The sequence below is a fragment of the Verruconis gallopava genome (assembly GCF_000836295.1).
Source record: "Verruconis gallopava strain CBS 43764 unplaced genomic scaffold supercont1.20, whole genome shotgun sequence".
Lineage (NCBI taxonomy): Eukaryota > Fungi > Ascomycota > Dothideomycetes > Venturiales > Sympoventuriaceae > Verruconis > Verruconis gallopava.
The window spans coordinates 434,552-452,996 of NW_015622156.1; the positions used below are offsets into that span (position 1 = coordinate 434,552).

General features: G+C 51.3%; 7 protein-coding genes across 9 annotated transcripts; 4 read left to right on the forward strand and 3 right to left on the reverse strand.

Annotated features, from left to right (window-relative positions):
* The first annotated feature begins 289 nt into the window (after positions 1 to 289).
* PV09_06142 (uncharacterized protein) lies at positions 290 to 2,768 on the forward strand. Its single transcript, XM_016359737.1, has 6 exons — positions 290 to 844; positions 901 to 1,262; positions 1,312 to 1,425; positions 1,478 to 1,738; positions 1,800 to 2,141; positions 2,190 to 2,768. Exons 1-6 carry the CDS (start codon positions 561 to 563, stop codon positions 2,504 to 2,506), a joined length of 1,680 nt encoding a protein of 559 aa, XP_016212573.1. The 5' UTR covers positions 290 to 560; the 3' UTR covers positions 2,507 to 2,768.
* On the reverse strand, positions 2,595 to 4,355 carry PV09_06143 (uncharacterized protein). Its single transcript, XM_016359738.1, has 2 exons — positions 3,852 to 4,355; positions 2,595 to 3,762 (listed from the first exon to the last, which is right to left on the reverse strand). Exons 1-2 carry the CDS (start codon positions 4,311 to 4,313, stop codon positions 2,692 to 2,694), a joined length of 1,533 nt encoding a protein of 510 aa, XP_016212574.1. The 5' UTR covers positions 4,314 to 4,355; the 3' UTR covers positions 2,595 to 2,691.
* A 630-nt stretch (positions 4,356 to 4,985) lies between these two features.
* On the reverse strand, positions 4,986 to 6,831 carry PV09_06144 (uncharacterized protein). Its single transcript, XM_016359739.1, has one exon. It carries the CDS (start codon positions 6,451 to 6,453, stop codon positions 5,191 to 5,193), a length of 1,263 nt encoding a protein of 420 aa, XP_016212575.1. The 5' UTR covers positions 6,454 to 6,831; the 3' UTR covers positions 4,986 to 5,190.
* Positions 6,832 to 7,510: 679 nt separating this feature from the next.
* PV09_06145 lies at positions 7,511 to 10,750 on the forward strand. 2 transcript variants are annotated; one of them, XM_016359740.1, is made up of 4 exons: positions 7,511 to 8,055; positions 8,233 to 8,975; positions 9,206 to 10,536; positions 10,581 to 10,750. In XM_016359740.1, the coding sequence occupies exons 1-3, from the start codon at positions 7,666 to 7,668 to the stop codon at positions 10,368 to 10,370; spliced, it is 2,298 nt and encodes a 765-aa protein (XP_016212576.1). In that variant the 5' UTR covers positions 7,511 to 7,665; the 3' UTR covers positions 10,371 to 10,536; positions 10,581 to 10,750. The 2 variants fall into 2 exon arrangements, with proteins under 2 accessions (XP_016212576.1, XP_016212577.1); XM_016359741.1 differs by having other exon boundaries at positions 7,511 to 8,975.
* A 970-nt stretch (positions 10,751 to 11,720) lies between these two features.
* PV09_06146 (uncharacterized protein) lies at positions 11,721 to 12,880 on the forward strand (the record flags this gene model as incomplete). The annotated part of the gene is made up of 2 exons (XM_016359742.1): positions 11,721 to 11,852; positions 11,903 to 12,880. The coding sequence occupies 2 exons, from the start codon at positions 11,721 to 11,723 to the stop codon at positions 12,878 to 12,880; spliced, it is 1,110 nt and encodes a 369-aa protein (XP_016212578.1).
* A 262-nt stretch (positions 12,881 to 13,142) lies between these two features.
* On the reverse strand, positions 13,143 to 15,367 carry PV09_06147. Of its 2 annotated transcripts, XM_016359743.1 has the most exons (3): positions 15,234 to 15,367; positions 14,703 to 15,178; positions 13,143 to 14,651 (listed from the first exon to the last, which is right to left on the reverse strand). In XM_016359743.1, exons 1-3 carry the CDS (start codon positions 15,283 to 15,285, stop codon positions 13,374 to 13,376), a joined length of 1,806 nt encoding a protein of 601 aa, XP_016212579.1. In that variant the 5' UTR covers positions 15,286 to 15,367; the 3' UTR covers positions 13,143 to 13,373. The 2 variants fall into 2 exon arrangements, with proteins under 2 accessions (XP_016212579.1, XP_016212580.1); XM_016359744.1 differs by having other exon boundaries at positions 14,703 to 15,367.
* An 843-nt stretch (positions 15,368 to 16,210) lies between these two features.
* On the forward strand, positions 16,211 to 17,357 carry PV09_06148 (uncharacterized protein; the record flags this gene model as incomplete). Its single annotated transcript, XM_016359745.1, has 1 exon — positions 16,211 to 17,357. The coding sequence occupies exon 1, from the start codon at positions 16,380 to 16,382 to the stop codon at positions 17,355 to 17,357; it is 978 nt and encodes a 325-aa protein (XP_016212581.1). The 5' UTR covers positions 16,211 to 16,379.
* Between the last annotated feature and the right edge of the window lie 1,088 nt (positions 17,358 to 18,445).

The following is an 18,445-nucleotide window of genomic DNA, read 5'->3' on the forward strand; positions in this document are numbered from 1 at the left end:
GAAAATATAAGACTTCTATTCTCATGCTTTTGGAACGATTTACACGATGGCGTACGTGTGTCGTTCATTGAGTAGAAGGAAGACGAGGAAAGTCTGCAGCAGCGTGCACGCATCGAGTATTTGGAGCCGACCACCTCAACCCCCGTGTCCAGTTTTCAACCCCCATCAAAATAACATCTTTGAACTGATCCAGTTCGCACCCAATAATGTGAGATCAAGTGGGTAGTTGCTGACCTCACATCAGCCCGAGACTCGGCGGAAGCAGCGGCTTTTACCAGCCAAACTCCGACAAGGTCATCATCTCCATCGCAAATACGAGCCTCAGCACTGCGCCGAATCGGACCATAGTTTTCCCATAGCCTAATTTTGCAGGCTGTTTCGAACATTGGATGCTTCCTGAAAACATGGCGACTGATTTCCCACTCGTCTTCATACAACTTATTTAGACATTCCTCGTCGCTCTTTTGTTCTTGCTTCCGGTTCAATCGTCCCGCTCAAGTCTTTGTAATCCCTTATTCCATTCCGCTGGTTCTTGTTACTTCAACCGATTTTCTTGCAACATGTCTTCCGAGCACGAGGCTGAGAAGCTGCCTGACCAAAAGAGCCGCAGTTCCTCTGAGGACCTCGCGGAAAAATCAGAGCCAGAAACGCCTGACGTCGAGTCTGCCGATGAAAAGGATGTTGCTCCCGAGCCAGCAATCGAGTATCCAACGGGGTTTCAGTTCTTCACCGTGATAGCTGCACTGTTACTTAATGTGTTTCTGGTTGCGCTCGATCAGACCATCGTCGCAACGGCCATACCCAAAATTACCGACGAGTTCAAAGGATTAGATCAGGTTGGCTGGTACGTGTCTTTGACCTGGTGATGCTACGCTAGCGACTGACTGGCTCGTTGTCTAGGTATGCTTCTGCTTACTTCATGACCTTTGGCGGGTTTCAAAGCACCTGGGGCAAGATCTTCAAATACTTTCCGCTCAAGATCACGTTCTTGACTTCGATTATCCTGTTCGAAGTTGGCTCTTTAATCTGCGGCGTGGCTCCAAATGCAGATACGTTGATCGCAGGAAGAGCTATCGCGGGGCTGGGAGCCGCAGGTATCGCTACAGGTGCTTATGTCATTGTAGCTTTTGCGGTTGAGCCAAAATCTCGTGCTACCTACAATGGTATGATGGCTGCCATGTATGGCGTTTCTGCTATCGCCGGGCCTCTGCTTGGAGGAGCCTTCTCAGACAAAGTCACATGGCGGTGGTGCTTTTACATCAGTAAGACCCAATCCTTTCTAGTACCAAGGCCTTTTGTTGACGTCAACAGACTTGCCCATTGGTGGCCTCGTTGGGGGTCTGATTCTCATCTTCTTCCGTACGCCAAGCGCAGCGAAGCCCGCTGAGGCTACTCTCAAAGAGAAGGTTATTCAAATGGACCTTGGTAAATAGCTTCAATAGATCCAAGGCTATGTTCATTCACTAACAAAGGGCAGTTGGAGCCGCTCTTGTTATGGGCGCTCTCATTTCCTTCATACTGGGAATGCAGTACGGCGGTCAAACCAAGTCCTGGAGCAGCAGCGTCGTAATCGGACTTTTAGTCGGATCACCGCTCATGTGGATTGCATTCGTCGCCTGGGAATTGTACATGGGCGATCGTGCTATGATTCCCTGGCGACTGTTGAAGCAGCGCTCCGTCTGGGTAGGCGGCTTGTTCCAATTCCTTCTAGGCGGGTCTTATTTCATTGTGCTATATTGTAAGTGACTATCGCTTCTCGTCCTGGGAAAAAAGCAATTCGCGGCTTACAATCTACCTAGATCTTCCAATCTATTTCCAAAGCGTCGATGGGACCAGCCCAATTGGCTCAGGGGTACGGAACCTGCCCATGATTATCCCAGTCGTGATCGCTTCGATGGTTGGCGGTATTTTCATCACAAAAACAGGCCGTGTCGCCATCGTCGCCGTCTTCGGATCGGTCCTGGCTACAATCTGCGCCGGTCTGCTATATAGCATGGACGTACACACGTCAACCGGGAAATGGATCGGATATCAGATCATCGGTGGCACCGGATGGGGCATTGCTTGGATGTGCTCTATGGTCATCGTTCAGGCGTATTCGAAGCCAGAAGACATTTCAACATCGACAGCCATCAACCTCTGTGAGTACAGCATTCTGCTTCAATACACGACCTTGCTGATAAATCTAGTCCTTCAACTTCTAGGCGGTGCATTGGGAGTAGCAGCTGCGCAATCCGCGTTCGTCAATAAGATGTCCAAAACCCTTCGGCGCACAGCACCAGGCATCAATCCCATGCAGGTCATTGTCACCGGTGCGACGCAAATTCGCAGCTCGTTCCCTCCCGAAGCCGTTCCTGGGATCGTGGAGGCCTACATGCAGGGCATCAAAGTTGCCTTCATTCTGGTCATTGCGTTTATGAGTCTTTCTGTGCTCGTGAGCTTGATGCTGGACTTTAGACCACTTCCTGCCAATCGCGAGGGCAAAGACGTCGTCATTGCTGCTTAGACCGTGCGGAATAGAGAACTAGATTTCGACATAGACAAAATTTTGACGGAAACAGGCGTAGAGTAATGAATAATCTTTTTTTATATACACGGAGAGGCAGTGAATTGCTGACAAGAGTTTACACGTTGAAGAAACCTTCAACCTGAGGTCCTGCGTCTCACACGCTCGTTGTCCAGCCTAGTGCATCACAGATCAAAGAAAACATCTTCACTCAAACTGCATCGAAGTCTCCGTGCTAGTTCAAGCCGTTGCCTTCCTATTTCGTCCGATCGCCGCGCGTTGATCAGGAGGGCCATCCTCTTTCTGTTTTCCGGGTTCTGCATCATGGCCTTGGTCTTGATGGCGCCTTGCAGCAGCTGCTTCATCTCCTCGATCTGGCGCTTGAGATCTACAACGCGTTGGTCGGCCATGGCAAGCACCTGTGACTCTGTGACGTCTTCCTCGAGCGAAATGGATGAAGAGCGCGTGAAGGAGCTTGACCGCCGCCGCGGCGAGTACGACGCCGAGCTGCGAGAGTCGCGGCGAGTGAGAAGGTCGGACTCGATCGGATCGTACTCGTTGAGGTCGATCTGCACGTCGGTGCCGTCGTCGTCCGGAAAGGTGACGACGTGGTGGGGAGCCTCCTCGACTTCAAGATTGGCCGTGTGATGGGTCTGGTAGACCTCTTCGCTTCGGGGTGGAACTTGCGTGGTGAGCATCCCAGCCAAGGGCCGTGGTATCACCAGCGGTTCTCTGGGCCAGGTGAAGATCAAAAGACGGACCTCAATGCTCGCCCTCGGCGGAGACCCAGGTGGAGGGTCCGGAATGTCAAAGGCGGAGTGCAAGGTGAATCCAGTTCCCTCTCTGTAGCCACGCTTGCAGTCGCTGTCGTAGCCCATGAACAGGACCACGTCGTCGGGATCCATGCGGCTCTTGTAGTACCAATCCCTTCCCTCGCGATACTTGACCACGCCCATGGTGTCGAGGAAAGTGCCGTCGCTCTCGCGCAGTCTATGGGCCTCGATAAGGTCTTCGTCGCGCACGGTGGTAGCGTCGGCGACACATAAGCCACAGTCATAAACGGGATGATACAGCGGTCTCCACGCATTCACCTGGCGCACGCGTCCTTTCCACAGCCAGTCTCCCTTGATGTCGGTCTTTTCTTTGACGATACGGCGAATCGTCGGTTCCGACTGATCAACGTGTACCTGGCGAGCAAACGGATTCGTGCGTTGCCCGTCTTTAGCCTGCTTCCATTCCTTGTTCGAGCCGCGTTTCTATATCAAGTTGGTCAACGATTTTTGACCGACAGTCAAAACCCCGTCTCAATCCAAGGGGCGTGTAATCGACAGCTTCGGATACTTACGCCTTCGTGAAACGCGATGATCTCGTCGACGCCGCCTTCTCTGCCACCAAACTCCTCGGCGACAACATCCTTTAGCTCCTCAACGTACTGGTTCCAAATGCCATCCCGGCTCTCCCAATCCTGAAACCGGCAACGGTTCCTTACGAATCTGAACCCGTTCTGATCCAGAGTAAACTCATGTTCACGGCCACGAACGTCATGGATGGTCTCTACTGGTCCCTGTGCGATTCGCACCGTCGTGCGCGGGTCGCGCGTCGTGGAAGACCGCGTCACAATCTGGATTGGCGGCTTACTCTTCGAGTATTCTACGGACGGTGACAAATAGTGAAGCTGCGCCTTGACGTCTCTAGGTGACACTGGGCCGGCATCTGCGGGAGACAGATCCGTGGTTCTCTCTGCCTCGTTCAGGGTCGGCGGAACGTGTCCGCTACTTGATTCCTCGAGATCTGTGGCGTGCGGCATGGTGTTCTGCAGTCACGATGTCGTTCACAGCGTTCATGAAACAATACGGAGGCGGAGAATCGTCGTTTACGCAACAGACACCGCATTACGGCCATATATCATCACTGCCGTGGCATGGTTGCTACACCGTCACTTCTGTCACGCAGCAAGCTGGTCAGATGCCCAAACGTTGTCATTGGGTCGTCATGGCAGGGTCGCCTTATCGGTGCTGATCCATTACTACCCTGATTCCACATTTTTGGGCGAATCGGAGAGCTCAATAGCAGCTGAAGTTGGACCTTGCGTCGTGCACTTCTTGTCGCCGTCACATTTGTGGTACGAAGATGCAGTTTGCGTGCAGTTGAGCGAGACACGACAGCAGTTGAGGACGTCCGATGCCGCTGGGTTGCTGTAGATGGTGCTGAGGTCCAGATAACGTGGACATCGTGTGAACGTCGCTCTAATCAACTCGACAGTCGTTAATTAAACAAAACAAAGATTACATGAAGGGAATATGAAGAGTACCTTTACGTGGGGATGGAGGAATAGATCCAAAGTATAATAGAGTCAGCAATGAACTTCACACTTCTCGTAGCAGAGCACGGTCGACAAGCACCGTTTTCTCACAGATTCGAAACAAGGTCGCAATAAATGCAGGGAACTTGGTCGTTTAGAAAAAAAAAAAAAAAAGGTCTACAGTATTCTTACATTGTTTAAGTCGCGAGGTCTCGTCGTCCCATGTCTTCGCAAGACCTATGGTCGAGATCACGAGGCGTAAAATACATGAACATTTTGAGGTCCAAATATAAGCCCTCCTCTGGAAATTTAGCAACAAAACGCCAACCAAAGCTCAATATTTACGCCTCATGCTTTTTAAGCTGATATTAAATACAGGGTCTTACCACAGTCGATTCCACGAGGCCGCATCGAGTCGTTCGTTCGGATTTTTCCTAAGACCTAGCTCGAGCAAAGCTCTCAGGTCTATCGCGTGCCTTGCCAACATGACATCAGCGACGCCCTTTAGCCTCGCGGCGCTAATTGCATCTCTCATTGCCCAAGAAAGTGCCTTGCCTTCTTTTATCATTGCCATCTTCATGTGACGATTTGAGCCTGCCTCCCTGAACGGGCTGAAGCCGGTGGTCACCTGCAACAAGCTCACTGCAAGTGCATACACGTCCATCTTGAAATTGGGGACCGGGAAAGGAGGAGCGAGCTGTTCAGGGGCCATGTAATCGTACGTTCCTCCGCCCACGGATGAAATCGTTTTCGAATCGTCCGTCGTGGTGAACGAGGACGTAAAGTCTGCAAAGACGGGAGTGAAGGACAGATCAAGCAGTTGCTGGCCACCGGAGAGCGGGATTTGAACCGGCATATCGGGGCGCAGCAACATGTTTGGAGGCTTGATGTCCGCATGTACGACTCCTAAGGAGTGCATCCAAGCGAGGCCGGATGTGAGGGAGCGAGCAATGTGGAGGAAAATAGCTCCCAGCTTCGCCGTTCGCGTGGCCAGATCAAGAAACTGGAGTTGTCCGTTCACCAGGTCCTCCAATGAGCCCGGCATCGCCGCGAGAACTAAGGAGTTGCAGCGCGGATCGAACCCGTGAAAACACACGATATTCTGGCTGGACTTGGGGCTCTGGGAAAGCAGAGATAAGATGCGTGCTTCTCCCCGCAAAGTTTTGGCAGTACTCTTGTCGACAGCGACTTTGATGGCATAGACGGATGGCTGTGGCCCGGACCACACACCTCTTGATTGCGGTCCTGTAGGCGTGGCAGGAGGAGTCAAAGGACCTTGGACTTGATCTTGCGTGGTTGGCGGGATGATACGCGCTAAATACACACTACTGAAGCGGCCAGAACCCAGTTTGCTTCCCTTGAGGACTTCATAGTCTCCCGAGCGTGCGGAAAAATGAAGAATCCCTTCCGTTGCCGCGTTGGACTCCTTTTGCCTCTGCTCGGAAGCAGGCAGCCTGTTCGTCGTCCGCTTGATATGTGTCGATGTAACAGAGTCGGAGCGTGTGGGCGTCTCAGGAGGAGTCTCTGTCTCAGTCAGATGCTGCGAGACATCCAAGAATGAGGCGTTGCACCGGGCTGGAGTTGGACCTGAAGTTGGCTGGTCGAATTGCCGTGAGCGCAACGCGCATGAGTTCGTATGTTCCATGCCCGCCAGACTCTCAAGAGGTCGCCGAGAGCAAAAGGGCACAAGATGCCGCCGCGCAGCGGCGATGAGCGAGAAAAGTTGGACACCGGTTCAGGCCTGCAAGCTTGCGGACTACGAGACTTTCCGCTTCTTCGATTTTACAGGATGCTCCAGGCGGCAAACATGGTGGCTGTCAGGCCTGCGGCTCTACTATGCGAAAGCGAGCATGACATGCTATCAAACACATGGCGAGAGTAACGAGAAACAAAGCAGACAAGAGTCATACGAACGTACGGAAATGGCGTTACATGGAAAAAAAGACAGCGCGAGCAAATGCAATCCTACCGCTACAGAATGAGGTCAACGTGCGCGACCGACATCCGCGCATTCTTCCGAAACGGGTCAAGGCCAGCAGCCACAGAAATCGATTGCTCTGCGAACGTGCTCCAATCGCAGGACCAGGAAATTTCGAGCGACGCCTCCTTGCCATCGGTGTCGAGACGTCCAGAAATCGCACTGTGTGTTCCTGCGAGAGGTCAGGAAGGGGACTGTGGTGGTGCCTCTGGTCGCGGGGTCGGCCTGGACGGAGCAGCACTTCCAGCGACCGCGAATGCTTCTCGCAGTGGACCAGGAGCAGGCGTAGCAATCAGATAGGGGAGCAAGCCAACGGCCAGAGACAGGTGGAGATAAGCTGATATCGTTTAACTTGGGCCAGAAGCGCCGTCCCCGATGCGGAGTGACTCCGAGCGAAGCAAAGAAAAAATTTGCAACAGGACGACGGGCGGCGGAGCGAACCCGCTAAAGCAGCCCTAGGACAGGGCAGGCTTGGGCTGCCGCCAGGGCGCTGGCCAGCCCTCGCCCGTGCCGCGCAGTTGTGCGTGTGTGCGTGTGTGGTTCGAGAAGAGAGAAACGATGTCTGAGTTTGTGATGCTCGTCCGCTCGCGTTCGCGACACCGGTCCGCTGACGACATGCGTGGCCAGGCTGTGATCGGTTCTGTCAGGGCGGACTCTCAATCCTCCGTCAGCTTGGCGTGTGCGACCAACCTCTGGCGTTGCTGACTTAGCAGGAATCGGTTCGACCGAAGCCTCGGCGGAGCTGCTTCGCCGTCTTATGCTTCCCAGCCGTCGAAGCCGCTTGTCCTGCTCGATCATCGTGGTCGACAAGCGCGGCCGGCGTGACTTCTGGACAAAGAGATCCTGCCTGTTGGCCGTGATCCTTAGATCGTCGCGAACATGAATCCGGAGCCCGGTCACGTGGAGGTCGAGTCAAACAAGAGACGGAAGCTGAGAAAAGGCACGCGCAGTTGCTGGAACTGTAAGCATCGAAAGGTCAAGTGCGAGTTCTCGCTTCCATCGGACGAGGTGTGCGTCGCATGCCGGCGACGAAATGCCACGTGTGTTTCGCAGGAGTTTCCCGAGCAGATCGCGTACGAGGAGGCCAACAACGAGAGCCAGAATCAACTGGCCGATCGATTGTCTCGAGTCGAATCGCTGTTGAGTCAGCTGGTGAAGAAGGTCGGCCCCAGCTCGTCGTCTGGAGACATCAGCGAACCCGGTGTTCCCACTCCGAGTCCTACGGTGCGGTCAGAAGCTCTTCCTGACCGATGCATTCAAGCGTCGTCCGTAAGTACGGTCTCCTTTCCAGCAATTCGCCCGTCAGAATCGAGCACGGCTGTGCCATCTTGGCGACCGTCGCTCTCTCGTTCAAGTCAGATCGCTGTTGGATCTCTTTGAATCACCCTTTGGCCTGAATCTGCACGTTGTTTTGTCGCCAATTCCTGACGCCGTGTGTCGCCGCAGACGTTGCCGTTGTTTGACCAAGAGGCGTACCGCAAGATCAACTCCCTTCCTGCGATTACACGTGATGAACGAGGAGACGCTCGCAGGTTTCAAGAAATTTCGCAGTCTTTGTGTGCCGCCTTTCCGTCGCGAAAGGATATCGAGACCCTGTGCCAGATCAAATACGACAGCACTATATATAATCATCGGACGTTCACCCAGCCAGACGTCGATCTGTCCAAGGGCGGACGCGACATAATCGAGTACATCTCAAGGATGCCACATCCTTCCATGCATCCAGCGGTACTGGCAAGACAGATGCTAGAAATGGCGCTGATGCTCCAATACTTCCCTCCGCCAGAATCGTCAAAATTCTCCGAGGATCCTCGTATCATCAACCGAAGACTTGCAGACGAAGCGATCAAGCTCGTGACGACGAACGAAGAGTTGCATGGGACTATGGACGCTCTGGAATGCATCATGCTCGAGGCAATGTATCATTCAAACCACGGCAATCTACGCAGGGCTTGGCTGGCGACGCGGAGGTCCATCATGGTCGCCCAGATGATGGGAATCGATCGCTGGCGCACACCTCATCTGCTGGTCATTGACACCAGTCGGTCTCTGCAGCCCCACTACATTTGGCACAATCTCATATACACGGACCGCTTTTTGAGCCTCATTCTTGGTTTGCCTTCTAGCGGTGCTACCCCGATTCCTGAGTTTGAACGCCAACTACCAAAGAAACAATCGGGTACCTCTTGGTTGTGAGTCGTTCAAAGAACCCCAATGGCAGCTGAAACTGATCATCTGCGTAGAGTCACGTGTTTCCCTTCGTCAACGAGTCCTTGAACATGCTTTCTTCCTTTTCCAATTCACATACTGTCAAGGACATAATGGAGAATGGGTATCCGCTCTCCAGATTTTAGCCTGCGAAATACTTGGAAAAAATGAAACAAATGAAAAAAAAGGAACACTTGCTAATCACCCGTAGGTTGACCCTCGAGCTTAAGCACTCTCAGGTGGCCCATCGACTTCTTCAGCGTCGCAATGGAATGGAAGATTATAATGTCACGCAGGAGATTGACACCATGCTTCTCGATGCCGCCAGGAGCGTACCAGACGAGTTCTGGTCACTTCCCAAATTCGATGAGCCCGATACGAACAACAGTGCCTTCTGGCGAAGTATTCGAGCCACGAATCAGGTCAAGCATTATAGCTTGGTAAACTGCCTCCACTTGCCGTATCTGCTGCGCGAGGACCCCAATCGCAGATACGAGTACTCCAAAATAGCCTGCTTGATGGCTAGCAGAGAAATCATCAGACGTTACAACAGCTTTCGTAATGCGAAGCCGGTCTTGTCGTGTTGTAGGCCTATGGATTTCGTCGCGTTGATTGCGGCCTTGAGTCTCATGATTGGGCATCTAAACATGCACCAGAACCGAGCGCCATATGGATTTTTGCAGCATCAGCGACCAGGTGATCGAGCCCTCGTTGAACAGCTGGCCGAAACGATGGACAGGGTCGCGAATCTTAACGAGGATGCCATGACGTACCAAAGTTCTTGTCTAATCCGCCGATTGATGCATATTGAGGCCGATGCATTCCAGGGACATTGTTATCTGACCGAGAAATTGCACAACGCTGTGGATGGAGGCGCAGAAGACCGATGTAACAAAGATGAATGTCACGTTCTACACATTTTCATCCCATACTACGGCACCATCAAAATATCTCGCCAAAGCCCTTCGACAGATGTCACGACGCGGAAGGATCTCGCTAACAGTCCGTCTCAATGCAGCGAGAATGTCGCAGACTCCCGCACCGGCTGCGTGAAGAATACAGGCCAAAAGGCCTTCGTTGCTCCATATCTCGTCAGCACAGGAAATATTGATTTTTCCTTGCATCCTGACGTAGACATCAACGCCATTGATTCCCTGCAGCCGGCAACGATACCCTATCCAGATCTGACGGCTTCCGTTGACGATTGGGCATTTCAAGGAGTCGACACCGCATTCTTCGGCAATTTGATTGGTCCAAATGCGTACTCTGTTGCCGAAAACGGCACTGGCAGCTGGGAACAGACCGCGTTCTCGTCCAAAGGGACGGAGGGATATCTTCCGCCGAACGCTAGCCACTTTGGCATGACGAATTCATGAATAATGTAGTAACGAAGATGTATCAATATTATAATTCCAGCTTCTACGCTCGATTATGCCTGTTATCATATGTTTGTAGTCGTTCCCAACTGATCCCGTTACAGATGTGCTTCAATTGGTAATAACTTGACAAGTCAGGCATCTTTGGCTTTTAAAACCTGCTTGTGTAAGTTAACCCAACGTTCTGGACGAACACCTCTAATTCAGCAGCTCCTGAAGGACGACCATAGGATCATGCGGCAAATCATAAGCTTGTTAGCGCAAGAGCAGTGTGTCAATAACGAGCTAGAACCTCGAAAGCGAGGACGGAGTTAGTGCACTCTCTTTTGGCAGCAAATTGGCAATGTCGATATCGATTTCTGAGAAGTCTAGTTCTAAAGAGAATGCAATCCAATTTACGTTGAGAAGACCGTCTGAATTACGTGGTCGTATAGGATGATTTCGATGCGGTTCAACTGGTGAATAAAATCCGAATTCACTGAATTCACTGAAACTAAGCAGGTCATCAATGTCCAACACGATTTGGCGTAAACCAAAGTGCTCGTGTCGTGTAAGGGGAACTTGCCCATATCAAGTTCGGATTCGGTATTGCTTTGAACACAGACTGACCAAATCTCGGTCGACTGTATGAGAAATGAAGCATGTGGCTTAGAAGCTACAGTTGTGAGTTTTAATGAAGGCGCAAAATTGGATTCAAGTTGCGTTGATTTCAGTGGGTAAACAAATCCAGGGACAATAACACATCGAACAAGTGAGGCGATGACGCAGACCAAATGAGCCTACCGCGATGCCCAATGTCCAACCTCTTGGTTTCTGCGTGCGTAATCCTGAGCGAGTCTGCCATGGCCCAGAATTTCTGAACTGTCGACTGGCGCTCGCGCACCCAGCAGATCCTAGGCATAAGTGACATGCCATTTGGCCGTTTGCCGGAATGAGAACTAGAGCCACGTTTGACTCAGATTCCGTCCGTTTGTGTGACTTGACTCAGCTTAGATATTGTACTTCTTGCCATTCATGGACGTAACATCGTTAAACGAATTGCTGGGTCGAATTGTGAATCCTCCCGAGACAGAGACGACATGAGCAAATCACTTCGCAGCGCACTTATTCACTGGGTAGTGAGTGCCTAAAGGATATCTGGAAAAAATATATATATAAGAAGCTTGCGTCAGCTTATTGATCAGCATTTTCTTTCGACGTCAATCATAAACTTCATCGAAATATAGGAGAAAAAAAATACCAAGCTATCATAGGTGTAGTGAAACCCAAATTCAAAAGTGGCAAAATATCCTAGATGAAGTATTGAATTTGGATCTGTTCTATTGTCCAAGACTAAGTGCTCAGTCCGATATGGGTTCGAAATCTCGACGACGGCGCCGTGGTCTTGGTCCGAACGGAATTGCTACGACGCCAACGACTACTGCGAAAAGAAAACCGGTGGATGATCCTACAGAGAACTCCCTCCAAGCAGCATCTCGTAACGTGAGAGAGTGTGTTTCTACTTTGTTCAGGCCGCGGCTAAACTCATACAGTCTTTTGACCACGACCGCACCGTGGAAGGTGACAACAAAACAAGCGCCGGTCGAGATCGCGAAGCTTCGGTCGCCATAACCGCGCCAATACCGGAGACCGCACCGGTGAGCCACTCGGCCAGAGTCCAGATCCTTCGGCAAGCCAAATGTGCGGATCAAAGCGGACTCCCAGTCACCAGGCAGTACCTTGTGGCCACCGTGATGGCAATAAAGCTATGCTCTGCATCCGCACGCTTCGATGCCTTGGTCCGCAGCGTACCGAGCTTCAGAATTAGGAATGTCTTCAACTTCGTCATTCTGGAAGAACACGCATCCAGCTATGCAATCACGGAGTTTGCAAAGTGGTTGAGCACCATCAGTGCCCCCTTTCCAAACACGTACCTGGGCGTCAAGCATCTCCCGACGGCGGATTCGAGAGGCATCCAGTACGACATCATTGAGATATCGGCGTTGTATAAGCTTGCAAAGTGGCTCGACCTCAAAGTGCCGTTCAGCTCCGGTCGACTGCTCAACAAGATGTGGGCGTACTTTATGGACGAGTCTCACGATATGTATCCCGAAGAGATCATTGCGATTTGGAAAGCTACGCCCGAAGATGACATCAAGTTGCGCAAGCACGTCGTCTGGAATACCGTCGCGTATGTTGAACGGAAGACGGACGAGAAAGATGTCAAAACTTATGAATCCTTCCGCGATGCCTTCGAGACCTGCTCTGACACATCTCTACTCGAGGCTTTTAAAGAGCGCTTCAAAGTTTCGACCGAGATTCGTCTCCGCAAAGCTCAACAAAAGCAGCATCGCCAAGAGGCCAGAGCACGTCGTCAACGTGAGGAGAAAGAATGGAGGGAAAAGGAAGGGATGCTGAAGATGCATTACGAGCAGGCGAAGCAGAAGATTGGCAATCGCAGAGGGATCAGCCTGATTAGCTCAAACGACCTGAAGAACATTGATTTAGCAGCTCTGAGGGGCCGTCCATGAGCTATGTGTGGAAATCCACGACAACTGGCGGAAAAGCACTGGACTTGAACTGCTGGGTTCCTCCACGCTGTGAGTCAAAGATTCAAGTGTGCCAGATATGTACATAATTAACGTAATCACTGTGAAAGCCACATCAAACAGACCGGTGAAGCGTCGGATTCGTTGATATCAGATTCGGCCCCGAGAAGATATCCATGGATATCTGACAAGAGCAGACAGCCGTAAGAGGAAGAAATGATTTGAACAGTCGAGATGAAGATGAGTCTAAATCAACTTTCAGCTAGATTTCTTTCGAAATTTGTAGCTGGAATAAATCTATTCACTGTCTAGTCAAGTCTCCAACAACATAACGATGTAAATATAAGGTTGCTTCCTTCAATATTCACGCGCATTTGAAGATGTGATTGTCACATCATGATCTGTCTAGCTACGTATCGAAAACGAAGCGTCTCAGAGACGTATAATCTGACGTCCATGGCTAATATGGTTTAATTCAGTGGCCGCTTTGCTCCGGTCTTGAGTTGATTGCCTCATCTTCAGCACGCAGGCCGGTCTCCTTGAGAACGGTCTTCTCCATTGCTTCGAAGCCTTTGAGCGCCTCGCCATACTTCTCGAATATTCCTTTGCGATAGCCGTCGCAGATCTTCTTGACAAACTTGCTTTCGTCCCAGCGACTACCAATTAGTTCCTCGAAGGTCTGTCCCTTCGTACGTTCGCAACCCCAGACCGCCTTGTATGCTGCTCCCAGGGCACACGCGTTGCCGCCTATGTCGAGCCTGTAGACCCCATCTGCACTGCCTAACACGTCTGCGCAAACTTCAGCGATAGCGGCATTCTGCGACCCTCCGCCGACGAGATATATACGACGAGGTTGTGGAGGTAGTTCTGCACCGTTCACGTCCTTCTGCAGTGATACAAGATTCTGGCTTCGCAAACGCAAAGACAGGAATTGAGACTCCACAATAGCCCGTGCATCGACGTCAGGACTTGGCCAGTCTTTCGATAGCAGCTTGGTCGGCTCCAGCCTGCCCGAAGAGTGTTCGTACAAGAAACGCCAAGTTCCCGCGGGAACGTTGGGCACAATTTCCGGTCGTGGGAAAAAGAGTCCCAGCTTCATCGGCTCTGATGCATTCTTTTGATTCAGCGGCGGCGAATTTGTGATAATCTCGTTGAATCTATCCCACGAATTGGAGCTAGAGTCGCCGTTGACAGCATCGCGCACATTTTCGCGCGCGAGACCTCCATTCTTATAGCAAAGCATAAACATGTATAACCCGGCCGTCGCTGGGTGGTTCATAAAGTGATATGCAGGGTCGGGCAAGAATTTGGGTGTGGACATGAGGAATGTTGTCGAGGTGCCCAGGCTGACCATGGCATCACTCTCTCGAAGCGGCAAGCTGAGGATCGTACTTGGATTGTCTCCAGTTGCCGCGATGACTTGACAGTCTTGTGCAAAACCGTACTTCGCAACAAAGTATTTCGATATAGAACCAAACGAAATGCCGCCATCCTCGCTCACATCTCCCAACTTTGCCTTGAGCTTAGGCACGCCCTCTGTCCCGCCGGCTGTTAGCGCCAGCAGTTCTTCGTTCCATTTCCCCGCCTTCATATCCCAGAGATTAGCACCACACACGTCCCCTATGTCCATTGGGGCCACCTTTCCTAACAATACGGAGGAAAGGAATGAAGAGACAAGTGATATACGGCTTGTTTTCTCGTAGTGCTCGGGGTACTTCGTTCGATAGCGTAGGATTTGAGGACCGCTAAATCTCTGTACATGTGATCAGCGAGGGCGGTCAAAACATTGAACAAGCAAACATACGTGATGCGCTTTGCTCCCCGTCACCTCAGCCAAATTTTCCGGGCTTCCCAGCGCGGCGTCGAACATGTCACACTCCCTTTGAGTGCTGGCGTCTTGCCAGTTTGGGCTGTGAGGATGCGCAAATGCACCAGTCGCCTCTCCAACGTCTCCCGGCTTTAGATATTCCAGCAGACTACTGCCAGCACCTTGCGCCAGCTCACTCATAAGCTTGTCTGCGTCTTCGCTCCAGAAGACTGTCCCGTGCTGCATGCCCGCCCCGCTGACACCTTTCACCTTTGAAAAGTCCAAGCCATCGTCTTTCAGGCGTGTGAGGACAAGGTCCATAGCCTCGAGCCACATTGCAACCGGAGCGAAGATTTCATTTTCGGCCTTGTTCTGCAGGACGCCTTTTTGGATGCCGTACTTGGCTCCCAGGTCCGCATCGAAGTCGACTTTTGCTTCGTGCACTAATTTAAGATCGGACTGCACCACAATTCCTGCTCTAGAGTGAGCACCAGGTGGCTACTCAGGCATGCGGGGCTTGTGGTGTACCTTTTAATTGTTGTGTGCTCAGGTCAAATCCCATATAAAGTTTGTCAGCCATTCTCCAAAATATTGCCCTTATGACGTCCTTGTATTGAACTTGTGTATTTGGATAATTGACACATTTTTGTTCGAAAAGCAGCTATGCATACAATTTGGAGCGCTCGTGGTATGAGGTGGGGTCAACGTCAGAATGGTGGATGTGGGACACCCGAGATCGGCAAGCATTCGCCCGACTTGGAGAATTTCTCGCTCAAACGTGCAACCACATGCCAACCTCGTGCTTCTTTTCTGACGCTTGCCTTCTCCATTCCGCCTGTCTTCCACACAGCGTTGCTTGAGAGAACGTAGAATGGACTCGAACGAAAATTCTTCCGTCAAAGCCATTGCCCGTTTTCCAAATGTCAAGCGCAGAGACCCAGCTTATGTAAGGATGACGGCGCAAAGGGGTTTGTCTTCGGTCAGCACGGCTGCAGATATGCACCCGAAGAGCGCGGATAGTACATCATTTTGACCTGCATCTTGAAATGTCCTATCGGCAATGATGCGCAAGAATGCTAGATGCGATTTCTTCTACGCCAAGATCGCGAGTCGATGTGGCTTGTTTCAAAATCTCCCACTCAAGATCTCCATCTCGCGTGGCGGTCTCAAGATTTTCCCCCATGATTCCCAATCTTGGCTTGTTTACAGGATGCAATTCAGCTTCACAAGATCGACCCGTAGATCGATCATTGGGGCATCTGGCTCATCGATTGCCTGCTAAGGACATGTTCTCATGAGCAGCTAGCCCATTCGGCACCCAAACACAACGACAAGAAGAATATCAAGCGTTTGACTAAATCCCCCGCTTAGCGATCACAGACCAGCCACCAGAACGCCGACTCGCTCCCTTCTCATCTATGTCCCGTCTATGGTGAGATTGCAAGTAAAATGACATCTTTTTTTTCATAGCCGCGAGCTTTATGTACAAGATGTGCTCCCCTCACTCAGCATTCACGTCTAATTTTCGCTTTTCTCATCCATCACTTTCTCGTATTCTGCTTGGGCTTGCCCAAATTCACTCGCTATCTTGACGCTGCGTCGTCGACTCCATTCGTTTGCTTCGCTCTTTATACTTCATCGCACGGTTGATCCAGTGTGTTTTACAACTTCGCCATGAACTCCTTTCTTACTCTTGGTCTTTTCTTCCTTGCTGCTGCTGCAGCCGCTCCCCTGCCGGCACCTCAACAACTTCCTACTTATGGCAGCGGCCTACCTTTCAATCAAATTGTTGCCTTTGGCGATGAGCTTAGTGACAACGGCAATGGTTCCTACGCTCATGGCATCACAGGCAGTCCGGCCAACGTGTACGGATATGGTACATGGACCAATGGCCCTGTGGCGGTCTCGTATCTCAACGATAAGCTGTCACTAGGTAAATATGGTCTGCGGGATTATGCATTCGGCGGTGCGAACGGCGGCGCAGAGTTTGGAGCAACTCTAGATAACACCTACACGAAGTCAAGTGCTGGCGCTGCAAGCTTGGTGGATCAAATCCACAATTACATTCATTCGCGAACGTCCGTCTATTATACAAGCAACACCCTGGCCTTCCTGTGGGTTGGTCAGAATGACCTGAGCCAGCACACGGATGCATTTTGGCTTGAAGATTCTCAAAATGCCCAGTTTGCTCAGGACTTCAGCTCCAAGATCGCCGCTGCCGTCCAGACACTCCTAGATGCTGGCGTTCCCTACGTGATGGTAGCGAACATCTATCCAAAGCACATTGCTCCCGTCACTGCAGCGTACCTCTGCGGATCGGACACAAACTGCGTGGAGACATGGGGGCAAGTCATCAGCGACGCCAACGCAGCCCTCAAAAGCGCCTTGCAGCAATTTGGCAAGCAAGTTATCTACTACGACAGCTTTTCATACATCAAGAACCTCGCAAATGCCGCGTATGCGAATGGCTTCACCCAGCCAGTGACAAACTTCTGCGACGGACAGAGCAATTGGAATTGGCAGGACTGCATGGTTGACGGCAACGCCGGCGATTACTTTTGGATGAACTATATCCAGCCCACCACCAAGGTGCACGAAATGATTGCGGAAGACATGAGAGGCGAGATCTGGAAGCATTTCGGCAGCGGCTAGATCAAAACACTTGTTCTGGTGCCAACTATGTTCGCCACTAAGGCTGTTCCTGTATCTGTATGTATATATGTTCAACTTAACGCGATTGTTCCAGAGAGGGATATCTCCTTCCATATCCGTCCTTTCCGTCGATCCAGCGCTAATCTTAATGACGACTGCTTTTGCTTGGTGGGCGGGGCTATGAGTCTGGCCGTGGCAATCTCTCTGACCGTGATGCTTGCGCAAGTTTGGTGCCACGCGAGCAACAAGGCTGTGCGATGTCCTTGCTATGCAGCCAAGGCTGACATAACGATACGGCCTCACAGGATCTACTTGACCTTTGTAATCGAAAAGGTATATTGATTCGACGTGCTCGGCTAAATGCCTGGTTGATTTTGTCTGAGCAATCAAATCAAGCCGTTGATAGGAGAGAGCAAGTTTCATCGACTTCACGCATGCAAAGGTTAAAGTCGGATAGCGTTCAGGCCTGTGTAGGCGCTCTTTTCGGGTCTAGAGACTGCATCCTTTGCGTGATAAACATCCATATCCGGCGATAGGCCCCCGGGGCAAAAGCATGTTTCCATGCAAAGGTTCGTTATCTACGGTGGCTGTCATGGCTTGTAGAGCGCCACCCGGGTTGAGGCAGCCAGCCTTGCCCTCTGTACGACGTTTTAAAGATCTCGCTCATTGCAGAATGCGACTGATTGTCGGCTTCCACGAATAAACTCACTACAAGATAATTCACTACGGAATTTGACGCTGGGGTTTTGACTGGTGACCATACAGCCTGGTATTCATCCAAGTCGCCATGAAGGCTCTGAGAAATACGGTATAGATTGCAGAATTTCCAGTCCGCTAAATCAGTCTAACGTCTCCTCTTAACTCCAGACAGCGGAATCTCCACGCCATTCTACATCGCTCACAGAGTACCTCCAGAGTGCACATCATTCAAGCAATGCCTCACCTAAAGGCCACAGCGCTTCTGCGTCACGGGCCTACGAAAACTACCCAGAGCTTATCTCAGATGAAGTCTATGTGCAACAGCACATGCCGACCTATGGGGACGTTCCTGTCAAATCCTATGTGGAGAGCAGAGGAGACGCAGCGCC

What these genes read in the sequence shown, in the direction of transcription:
- PV09_06143 (XM_016359738.1), bottom strand. Translation starts at nt 4,313, where the DNA reads ATGCCGCACGCCACAGATCTCGAGGAATCAAGTAGCGGACACGTTCCG. An exon ending in TCATCGCGTTTCACGAAGGC is followed by an intron (nt 3,763 to 3,851) that starts GTAAGTATCCGA and finishes AACTTGATATAG; the next exon opens with AAACGCGGCTCGAACAAGGA.
- PV09_06142 (XM_016359737.1), top strand. Translation starts at nt 561, where the DNA reads ATGTCTTCCGAGCACGAGGCTGAGAAGCTGCCTGACCAAAAGAGCCGC. An exon ending in GCGGTGGTGCTTTTACATCA is followed by an intron (nt 1,263 to 1,311) that starts GTAAGACCCAAT and finishes TGACGTCAACAG; the next exon opens with ACTTGCCCATTGGTGGCCTC. An exon ending in GGTTATTCAAATGGACCTTG is followed by an intron (nt 1,426 to 1,477) that starts GTAAATAGCTTC and finishes AACAAAGGGCAG; the next exon opens with TTGGAGCCGCTCTTGTTATG.
- PV09_06144 (XM_016359739.1), bottom strand. Translation starts at nt 6,453, where the DNA reads ATGGAACATACGAACTCATGCGCGTTGCGCTCACGGCAATTCGACCAG.
- PV09_06145 (XM_016359740.1), top strand. Translation starts at nt 7,666, where the DNA reads ATGAATCCGGAGCCCGGTCACGTGGAGGTCGAGTCAAACAAGAGACGG. An exon ending in GATGCATTCAAGCGTCGTCC is followed by an intron (nt 8,056 to 8,232) that starts GTAAGTACGGTC and finishes GTGTCGCCGCAG; the next exon opens with ACGTTGCCGTTGTTTGACCA. An exon ending in AAACAATCGGGTACCTCTTG is followed by an intron (nt 8,976 to 9,205) that starts GTTGTGAGTCGT and finishes AATCACCCGTAG; the next exon opens with GTTGACCCTCGAGCTTAAGC.
- PV09_06147 (XM_016359743.1), bottom strand. Translation starts at nt 15,285, where the DNA reads ATGGCTGACAAACTTTATATGGGATTTGACCTGAGCACACAACAATTA. An exon ending in GAGCACACAACAATTAAAAG is followed by an intron (nt 15,179 to 15,233) that starts GTACACCACAAG and finishes ACTCTAGAGCAG; the next exon opens with GAATTGTGGTGCAGTCCGAT. An exon ending in CGGGGAGCAAAGCGCATCAC is followed by an intron (nt 14,652 to 14,702) that starts GTATGTTTGCTT and finishes TCACATGTACAG; the next exon opens with AGATTTAGCGGTCCTCAAAT.